The 11,639-nt window shown below is 27.9% G+C and overlaps 1 protein-coding gene across 1 annotated transcript; it reads left to right on the top strand.

Moving 5' to 3' along the window:
• The first annotated feature begins 2,990 nt into the window (after nucleotides 1–2,990).
• On the top strand, nucleotides 2,991–5,253 carry LOC125867475 (uncharacterized). Its single transcript, XM_049547990.1, has 5 exons — nucleotides 2,991–3,185; nucleotides 3,267–3,338; nucleotides 3,598–3,680; nucleotides 4,187–4,389; nucleotides 5,011–5,253. Exons 1-5 carry the CDS (start codon nucleotides 3,031–3,033, stop codon nucleotides 5,110–5,112), a joined length of 615 nt encoding a protein of 204 aa, XP_049403947.1. The 5' UTR covers nucleotides 2,991–3,030; the 3' UTR covers nucleotides 5,113–5,253.
• The last annotated feature ends 6,386 nt before the right edge of the window (nucleotides 5,254–11,639 follow it).

Here is an 11,639-nt window from a genome sequence, read left to right as displayed (position 1 = left end):
GAACTCGCGGTTTCAACTTCTTCACTTGCTCGTGAAATGCAAAAGGGAGTAGTGAGAATCGCGCTTGAGAGTAAAACAAATGATTACTCTTCTTCTTCTTCTTTTTCTTCCGCGTCTTTTTTGTCTATGCCAATATGGAAGATGTATTGTAATGGAAAGAAAGTAGGGTTTGCAGTTAAAAGAAAACCTACAAAAGTTGATTTGCAAGTTTTGAGACAAATGGAGTCAATTATTGTTGGAGCTGGAATTATTCATGGGAAAAAACGAGTTATAAAAAAAGATAATGATGATGATGATATAATGTATCTAAGAGGAAAATTTGAAAGAGTTCATGGATCTAATGACTCAGAGTCTTTTCATTTAGTTGATCCTGAAGAAAATTTGGGTCAAGAGCTAAGCATTTTCTTTCTACGCTCTCTTAATTAATTAGCATCTACCGACATGTGTTGCAATAGAATGGTTGAGATCCCTCTGTGCTTAACTTGGTCTCTTAGGTACGAGTCCTTGAGAGTGAAAATGGGCATTGCAATACATGAATCCAAAGTTAGTTGAGCGATTATACATATATCGAACCTTAGATGAAAAATTAATTAGCATCTGATTAGTAGTAGTATTTTCTTCTTCTTTTTTCATTTTCGATTTGGTTGTAGGACCTTTTTTAGTGGTTATGTAAACAGACCCTTAACTATGTATTGTAATATCTAAAATATGACATATTGGAGGGAAATGGAGGTTTACTTCCTTGGCTTTTATTTATAAAAAAAAAAATGGACAAACATTACAATAATCTTTAACAAATTTATATGCTTTTCACATTCATGTTTTTAATTTGTTAAAAATAAAATAAAATTGGACCATTTCTTGATTTGGGCGTTATCGTTCTTGTGTAGAAGTTATATTAATCTTTTCTCGGTATCTTTCCAATTTTATCTTTAATTAAGCTTCTCATCCATATAGCATTTTGTTCATTCTAAGGAAACTTTTATGATTATAAAGGGAGACTCGAGATTAAAACTTGTTAAAATCAACCTTTTAAGGTTTTAGTAATAAATCGTAGTACTTTTGAAATTGCGGATTATTTTAATTTGAAATTTTGCTAAAATTTTATTGGATCTTAGCATATATATCTATTTTCTATGTCAAGTGAGCTCACATAGAACATACCTAGAGTTGTTTTACTCAATTAAAACATATTATTATTTATTTAATTATATTCTTTAATTAACACATTAATTGTACTAATAATTAGCTGTATTCATTTGGGAACCAAATTCTGCAGGGTAAAAAGGAGTCTGATCAAAATGTATGTTTATGTTGGGTTAGTGCGCTACTGAAATGATGCTGCCTTTAATTTTGTTTTTGTGAGCTGTTTTTTTGGATTAATAATTTACATGTTGATGTGAGTAGTAGGTCATAGTGACAATGATTGATAATGTAAATTAATTAATGGCGGAGTTAACTCGCGATAACGCTTAGATATTGTTGTTGAAAATAGTGTAGTATGCAAAAAGAATTTCTAGATATACTTAAACTGCTACAAATCAAATCATCAAATTGTGAGTTATCTCACGATATGTTGTTAAATGAAAGTCATCACATTTTCTCTAACAATCAATGTTCACTAATAAGAATTGCTTATAAACTGAAGACAAATCATATTTAATTTGTCAAAGTTAAGATATTATAAACATATCAAAAGTCATGAGCCATCTTCATTGTATAGTCTTTTCTAGATATCACCTGAACGTATCTGATTCAATATCTATCTTTTAATCAGACATTTCAAGTTCAAATTTCAAAAAATGAAAAACTTGATAGGAAATTTATACCTACCTAACGCGATAAATGAGTTTTAAATATCAAATGGTTTAAAAATTGATTAGATGAAGGATCAATAGGAATTAGTATTCCTTAGATGTTAATGTCATTGACATTCTAGGTTAATCTTGATCATTAGATTGGACCAATTGTGCGAGGTTACCGAAACTTATAAGACCTAAATGGTTCAATTAAAAAATGGAGGAGGAAATTTGTTATTCTTTAGAGTCGAAAATCTTTTTTTTTTTCAAAAAAGAAAAAAGAGTCGAAAATCATTTGAGTATTCCTTTAAAATGAAAATGCATTATTTATTATATTGTGTCACCATCTTTAAAATTAAAAATATATATCTTGTTCATCACTTAAATAAATAGATTTTGATTGGGAGAGAGAAGAGGAATCGTGAATCATGTTCTCTAAGCTGTCGAGTCAAAAAAAGAAATAAAAAAGTCTCAACAATAAAAACAAAAATTAGCTTCTTCAATTTTAGAATATCTAAGAAATATCAACCATAACAATAACGCTTTCAGTATAATTTTACAAGTCAATCATAAAAGAATAAAATCAATACGAATTTTATCTTTGTCTTAATTCTTAAAAGATCAAAATATTATTTTCAATAGATTCTCCGCTAAATAAAAAAGGTGGCTTCATAGAAAGCACTCTATCTTCATGACTTGTTTCTTCTAATGCCAAAAGTTCTCTATGATATTATTAAATCAGGGACAGGTTTAGATATTCATCTAAAAATTTATGTGAACTCAATGATTTTTATTTTTATTTTAAATATATTCTAAAAAATTTACTAACTATATATATAAAAAAATATTTAATTGTGAAGTCAGTATTTGTTGTTGCATAAATACTACATCCTCTAATTTGCTAATTTGATTTTGATGTGACAGTACACAATATGATACCCAAAATTTCTCCAAGCTGTACAGACTTTAATTTTCAATATTAGGATTACATCCATGATTATGAATTTTAATAATCTCCTCTTGCAAAACACTTCCATTTGACATGGTTATTTTAATACCTATGATGAAAACATGACCTAGTTAATTTATAATTACTCATCACACATGATTACAATCCACTATATTAAAATTAAGGCCCTCCATACATATACATCTTCTACTTAATTATAAGTCCATCAAGAAATTAAAGAAAATAATTTCATTTTCATCTAAGTTTTATAATCAGTCCAAAATGTCCACTAAAATTACTTATGTAGATCCATTTTACAATCAAATTATTTCTAAAAAATCCAACCCATTATATTCAAGAAGATCATATGTTCATTTTAACAAGATCAACAAACCTCTCAATTTCCTCATTTCCAATGCAAAAATTGGAATATTCATGTAAGTTTTAATTTTCTTCACTCTTTCTTTTTTCAAAAATCTATTGACTTATTGTGTATACGTATTATTTTTTTCTTATAGTGTTAGGTGCAATTCAGCCAACAGTATTGGATCAGATGCTTCACCTCCTGGAAACTCTCCATCTTTTGGATGGTAATAATTTCTTATTTTATTTTCTTGTAAAAAGAGAAGAAGAAGAATTAAGCTAAATAGTCGTCTTCCCAACTACTATAACAAAAAAATAGCCGGTGAATATATTGTATATGTATAATATGTGTATATAGTGTATTATCTATTGTATATATCAATAAGAAAAGTAAATAGTGAATCTGATCGACTATTTGTATAAATGGACTAAGATAAATTGGTTTTGTGAGGTATCATGTTTTGAAGTGGTTATTGTTCTATGCAGGAAAAAATGGTTGTTGGGATTTCTTCTACCTATGTTACTACCTGCATTCAAGAACAAACTTAGCCCTTCACAACTTCTCAAAAGTAAGTAAAAATTGTTTTTTCTTTGAAGTATGATGATGAAACCCTATATTCAATTATAATAATGTTCATAGGTTGAATTAATTGTTATATACATTGTCAGTGTAAAAGAAATTTGATATTATCAAGTCATCAAAAGATATTTACAAATAAACCTTCTTAAAATGTGAGATTTGTAATCTTGAAAATAAAATACATGCTACAACCATAAGCGGAGCCAAGTGGGTGCAAGGGGGTTCAACCAAACCCCCTTTGAAGGACAATTACAATATAAATACAAGGTTAAAATTGTCTTTTATGTATATATAATAGATGTTAAAACTCTCCTGACTTCTTTATGTATATATTTATTTCTTTATGTTTTGATCCCCTTAGTAATAAAAATCATGACTTTGCTACCAACTACAATAGATAAAAAACCTGATGGTACAAAAAAATTTATAGAACTGACGATGTATATAACTTAAACTCACGAAAAATATTAATTATTTTTGGATTTATTTTGAAAGGTGATGTGGATAAAGCAATAGAAACAGTGGAAACTATGAGTGAGATAGTGGAAGAGGTAGCTGAGGAGGTAGAAAAGATTGCTGAAGAGGTTGAAAATAAACTTCCTGGGGATTCAAAGCTAAAAGAAAGTCTTGATTCAATAGAAAATTTAGCTCAAGGGGCTGTCAAATATGCCCACCAAGCTCAAGATCTCATTCACAAGGTTAGTATCGAGACGAATTCAGAATTTCAAGTTTTTGATTTTTATAACAATTAATTATCTCAATTGATAATTAACTTCACATTTAAATATTTAATGAATTTTTCAATATATCTGTGTATATATATGTATACAACGCGGTTGGATAGAAATTACTGATTTTCTTGAATCCATATATTGTTCTCTAGATCCGCGATTCCTACCCTATAATTCCCCTTTAGAATTTTTGCACTAAGATGGATTTAGAGTGGCATTGGATGTAGTGAAACACTTGACATTTCACTACATCAAAAATAATTTTTAGCCCATTAAATTAATAACAATCGTTTAATTGCCGCTAAATATATGTTTTTTAGAGGCAATCAACACTCTTTGTAAATGTTCCTCAAACATATAGCGGCATTGGATCCAATGTTAGCTAACTAATGTCGGTTAAAGAATTTAGCACTCATTGTTAATGTGTATATTTTTTGCCGTTAAAATCTGCTTTTATGGTAATATTTGTACTTTAAACACAAGAACTATAATTAACTTTAATTGATAATCTGATTAACCAATATATATAAATTAATTTTATAATGTCAATGTATATATAATTTATTTATTTATTTGGAATATTTGCAGATTGAGGATGTAGAAAAAGAGATACTGGAGGAAACACAAATGCAAAGTAACACTACAAATCAGGTTGAAAGGGTCAGCCAAGAGTTGGGCTCAAAAAATTAGTCATTATTTATATTTTATCTGTGTATTATTCATACTCTGTAATTTTAATATGTATAGTTTATCTGCATCAATTATGTTTATGTAATGTAAACATGAATTCAATAAACCAACATACATAGAAAATCATGCACTATGGCAATATATAATACTTTTAAGAGTTTTTTTTTTCTAAATCATTTGTTATATGAAATTCACTGAACAGATTAAGTCGAAGTCACGCTAAATAGACTCATTAAGGGGTAAAACGGTCCTTGTCAAAAATAATTTCATTTTCAAAGCTTGAACTCAAATCAATCATTATTAGAACATAGAGTTATTATTCAAGGTACTTCGTTACGTGAAGTATCTGAATATTATCATCAAGAATTACGATGAGATGAATAACATTCTTCTATCCTTACGTAAAGATTTTGAATTTAAATCTAAATCCTGAAAAATGAAAAAAAAATCTTGATAGAAAACACTTATTTCCCTTTAATTCGCCTTAGGAATGAATTTACATAATATTAAGTTGTACATTTTGTGAAAGAAAACCAAAACACAAGGATCTATAATGTTCTTTACGTTCATGGTTATGTCCACAATCCACATTACGATTAACTTCATATATTATAATAAAATAATATACAAGTACTGCACTTTTAATTATAAGTATATGTTTTTATTAATTAGTACCACATGTATTAATGTATATCAAATTAAATTATATTCCAACAAGCATCAAATCACCCTGGTATGATGCACATGAACTACAACTAGTAATAGGTTGGCTTTTTGGATATGACTTTTTTGTTAAATCAAAAATAAATATAGGCAAATCTCTTTATAATAATATTATTTATTTCAATTTGTTATATCTATTATAGTAAAATATTGTTATAAAAGTATATAACATAATATAAAAAATCAATTTTACAAAAAAAAAAACATAATTATTATGATAAAATATTAATATAAAGGATAATTTTTTTAAAAAAATAGAATATATATATATATATATATTATCGTATCGATCTGATTAATTATAATTTTCCAATAATTGCGATCGAAATTCTTTTGATATTTGTCTCACCTGGTGACATAACTGACAAAAAAATATAAGAATATCAAAAATCCACATTGCATCATCCCACGTTCCTTCACGAGCAAATACCAAATCAAATTCAATTTTAATCAAGTATGTTTTCGATTTAATTTATATATATTGGCAGTATAATAATTTTAAATAATTATGCTATTTTAAAATAGTTTAAGGTAATAATCGTAATTGGTGATATAATTATTTGAAAAATAAGACAAAGGCATTAACTGTACTAATAAAAATTCGTTTGGTACATATTTTCAAATTTTTGATCAAACTAAGTCATTATTAAAATCAATTCACTAAAATAATGCATTTTTTTGAAATTTTACAAAACTAGTATAAACGTATTTCTCAGTAACGTTTTAGGTTATATTTTATTCAAAAAAATTCAATGGCAAAAAGACAAAAATCTGACGGAGGGAACAGACATAAAACGTTAGTGATAGTAACATTTTATAATTCGTTACTATGAAGAACATTTTACAGCTAAAACGTCACTCTCAATAACGTTTCTTTGGGATGACTGAAAATTGAAATTCAATCTTATACCTACCTCATTCACAACTTTATCCAACTTTCCACTACTAAAATAGATATATATTTTGCGCATACATTCACTTGAAAGTTGAAATATCTATGTTTTCTTTTTTTCTTTCACTTTTCACAATGCTTTTTACAACAAAAGGAAAAAAGAAAGTGACGAGGACTTTTTACCAATGGCAACTTCTTGTTCTTCTCTACAAAAAATATTCACAACACAGTCAATATCCTATTTTAATAAGCCTCAATTAATATGTGCAACCTAATCGAAATGTAAAATCATTCATAACAAGTGGATTTAGTAGTCTAGACTCATAACTTCATTGAATAATGTTTGTGCATTGAAATCGTTACAACAAAAACTTCACAAAAAATAGTTCAAATTCACTCTCTTTTTCCTTTTGTGGTAAAAAGTATTATTTATGTATGAAAAGAGAAAATCATATATATTTCAAGTAAATAGATGTACAAAATATATATCCATTTTAGTAGTGGAAAGTTGAATAAGGCATATACAAGATTGAATTTCAATTTTCACTGTGAGTGACGTTTTGGCTGTAAAACGTCAGAGGCGTATTCAGGATTTCGTAAGGATGGGTGCATTATTATGAAAAGATGCATCTAAGATATAAATTTGATCGGTTTAACCTTTACGTTCTTAACACTAACCGTTAAGCTTTAAAAATTATAGGTCCAACATATATAATACTACTAGTTTTAAATTTTAATATATACATTTGATTTAATAATATAAAAATTATACCAAGCTAATTTTATTTAGGAATTTTCAATGTTACACATTTGAAAATTTTGAAAGATAAAAGCAAAAAAATAAAAGAAAAATTGATTGAAACGCCAAAAGTGCTACCGATAACCACTTGGAGGGGTGTTAATAACAANTTTAATTTATATATATTGGCAGTATAATAATTTTAAATAATTATGCTATTTTAAAGTAGTTTAAGGTAATAATCATAATTGGTGATATAATTATTTGAAAAATAAGACGAAGGCAAATTAACTGTACTAATAAAAATTCGTTTGGTACATATTTTCTGTAGCCCTCTTTGACATATTTCTTTTTTAATAGTAAAAGTGGATTTATCTTTTTAAAAAGAGCGAGATGTATAGTAATTTCTAACTTGATCTTCAAACTGTAAGTCTCAACCTACTTATATTGGTCTTTTTATACGATTAAGTAGTATTTCACTCGTATAATGGGCATATGGGCTAGTTTATGGTGCGGTATATGATATACTCACCTTTAATTTTAGTAAGTTTATCTACATTAATTCAGATAAAATAGTCATCACGCTATTTTTTTTATATCTGGTGTTCGCTATCAGTATTGGGATTCGATTAAATTTGAATTCATGCATTATAGGATTCGTTTCTGGGGGAAACATTCGCCACATGATTTTTCCTTTTCCAACGGCTCGAACCCAAGATTTGTAGTTATGCTTAAAGGAATCCTGAATCATCCTACCACAACATATATTGACCAACGTGCTATTTATTAATTTCCTCTAATTGCACCAATCAGATATCATATGCTCCTGTGGGTATCCTATACACAACCAATTTCCAAATGTGAAAATTATGTAGCTACACGATTTAAGATAACATAATCTCTCAAAAAAAATCCTATTATTTGAATTAATTACAAAAATTCTCTTTTCCCTTCTATGTCTCTCAAAATCTGGATACATCACTCCACACTAATATGGACAAATGGGGTTTTCCATCCCTTAGAATCAAAGAGGTAAAGGATAGCAATGTTACTTACGAACCTCCTTAGATTTCTCGGCCATTAGGGCCTTTTTTGGATAGGAGTAGTATGAATATAATAGCCTCTTCTCAATGATCTTGTATATAGTTTGGGATGCCAAACTCTAACTTGTAACTTTTTGCAGTACTCCAAGATTATGCCGGCAAAGTTTTAAATAAATAAATAAAAAGATACATTATAACTTTAATTGTGTAATACATATCTATCACATAACTTATATATATATATATATATATATATATATATATATATATATATGATACACAGTTTATGTGTTGTTTGCTATATATCGGGCGAAGGAATAATATATTTGCGAATTCTGAAAAACCTAAGATTATTGTAATTTGAAAAACTTTTGAGATCGGATGTAATTAGCGCCCAAATATGTTGGGGTTTCTATATTTTATACTTTCCCAATAGGAAAAATTATGGAACTAGTCAAAATTAGCAACCTATATATGGAAACTAACTATAGTTTAAAAATATTATAAATAAATAAATAATATGTTTTTTTATAGCAAACTCTTCTCCCTCTCTCTCTCTCCATCTCTATGTACTCTTCCCTCTCTCCTCTGCCTCTCCTCCCTCTCTCCTGACATCTTCTCTCTCGCCCTCTCTCTCTCATGCCAATAAGAAGAAATCCATTCAAATATATTATGTGTCAATATTGGTATTCATCAATCAAATATACGTGAGAGTTTTGTATGTTATTTCAATAAATAATTGAAAAATTGTATTTTGTATTTTTGTATCAATTGTATTTGTATTCGTACGAATACAATATGTATTCATCCTCTCTGTCAAATGTATTTGTATCCAATCAAAGAGAGGATGAATACAGTTGTATTCGTTGTATATCAAAATGCAATTAATACAAAATAAATGAAGACTACAATACAAAATAAATATAAAATACAATTTATTGTCTTTCGAATACAATTGATACAAAATAAATGCAGAATACAATACAAAATACAATCCTCTCTTCTCCCTCTCTCGATCTCGCTCGTCTCTCTCCTCTCTCCTCTCTCCTCTCTCCTCTCTCCTCTTGATAGGTATTCATTTTGATACAAAACAATTTGTATTTGTATTTTTTCTCCAAAATTCGCAAAAAAATACACTCTCTCTCCTAGATCTTGATCGCTTCTCTCCTCCCTCCTCCCCTAGCATTTTTTTATTATTCGCAATTAAGTAAACTATAGCTATAAAATATCTAATGTTTGCTATTTTTGAAAGTTTCCCTCCCAATACCTTCAACCTTAGGCTCTAGGCCCATGTTGGTTATAACATGAGCTTGCCTGCTTTAAATCATCATTCAGCCTACATGTTGTGGGTTCTGAATTGGATAGGCACTAGGGCCCAAACCAATAAACAACCACTCTTTGGTTGTATGTTGAAAATTAGTAAAGTTTTCGTTTTAAGCCCCAAAAAAATTTATAATATAGATTTATCCATTTATTTTTACTTTAAAAAGTATTGAATTTGTAAGGAAAAAAATGCAAAATCTTTATTAAAAACAAGGAAAGAAAGATTGTTTCTTTTTACGAAAAAGGGTCAAAAATGTCTTTAAATTATGTGAAATGAACAAAATTGTCCTTCATTTATAGTTTGGTTCAAAAATTTTCTTACGGTCAATACTTTGGTCTAAAAATGTCCTTATTGTTACTTAATGGGTCAAAAATTCCCTAACAATTTTAAAAAAAATTAATAATTTTTTTTTTCGAATTGAAGTGGGATACATATTCCTTAATAAGAAAATATTATTAAGAAAAAATGTGTTAAAAAGGGAAATTAATAATATATTTATTTGACTTAACGAAATTTTTGACTCATTAAGTAACAATAAGGGCATTTTTTAACCAAAATATTGATGGCGAGGCATTTTTGTTCATTTCACATAGTTTAAGGACATTTTCTTTTACCCTTTTACGCTCTCTTTTTTTAATAGTAAAAATATTTTAGATCTTGAATTAAGCCACTCAAATCTTTATATATTAAATAAAATTTCTTATTGACCAAGATCTAACGTAATGTATTACATACACATGACTAACTTGTTAACTTGGAATAACCTAAATAACATTATTAATATCTAATTGTTGTAGTAAACTTAGAAACATTATTAAAAAATATTACACAATATACAATAAGTACAGATTAAAAAAATTAAGACCTCTTATTGAAGTTAGTTTTAGCCTGCTTTTATTGAGATTGATATTCAGTAGTGAATTACTAGTACTTAGTGATGGTACAAACTTCTAGAAGTGGACCAAAGCCCAACGTCTACTTCATTCATATGCTAGCACTGGCACCAAATCTTTCAATAATGGTGTGATCAATGTAGTATTAACAATTAATTAATTTTTTTTCTAGATTGATCATTCCGTTGTTGAAAGATTTGTTGCCAGTGGAAAGGCATGCATTGTAATAAGGGTGTACAAACTGGTTTACTTAAAAAAAAATCAAAGCAAGTTTTATATATATATATATATATATATATGCATCGTAAGTAATTGAAAAATAGTCACAATTCAAATCACAATATTTTTCTTAGAATTTGAATATTTACGAGTGAAACTCCAGTACAATACTTTACTGGGCAAGTTCACAGATGGTTGATTCTTGGACCCCTATTTAATGCACAGATATAGCTAATATTTATTTATTCATTGTAAGTGTAACTAAATGCGATCAAACTTGTAAAAATATTGTCGATCAAACTAACGAAAATTCACCTTTGAATTTTTTTTTTCAAGAATATATGATTGAACTTTAGATATTTTTAACTGAACTTTACAAAGGAACTAGACCAAACCTCCCTACTATAACATTCTTCAAAAAAATTCATGGATGTCATGTTTGTTATATTCTAGAAGATACGAAATAAATATAATAACGTTTTTGAAAAGTTTGAACAACATCACACTTTCTTGATGTCATGGTTGATTATTTCATGAATATGGCTAGTTTTCCTTCCAAAATTGGGGATAACTAAGAGCAAAATATTTATTAGACTTACGTAGCCCAATTAGCATCTCATTATCCTCTTTCAACTAGGAAAAACACTTGTCTCTTAGAGCCGGTTTAGTGGCTTTTGAGAGGCCAAAAATTTTT

The sequence above is a fragment of the Solanum stenotomum genome, chromosome 6 (genome assembly GCF_019186545.1).
Source record: "Solanum stenotomum isolate F172 chromosome 6, ASM1918654v1, whole genome shotgun sequence".
Lineage (NCBI taxonomy): Eukaryota > Viridiplantae > Streptophyta > Magnoliopsida > Solanales > Solanaceae > Solanum > Solanum stenotomum.
The sequence above is the reverse complement of the archived record's forward strand: the minus strand, read 5'-3'. Positions and strand labels throughout refer to the sequence as shown.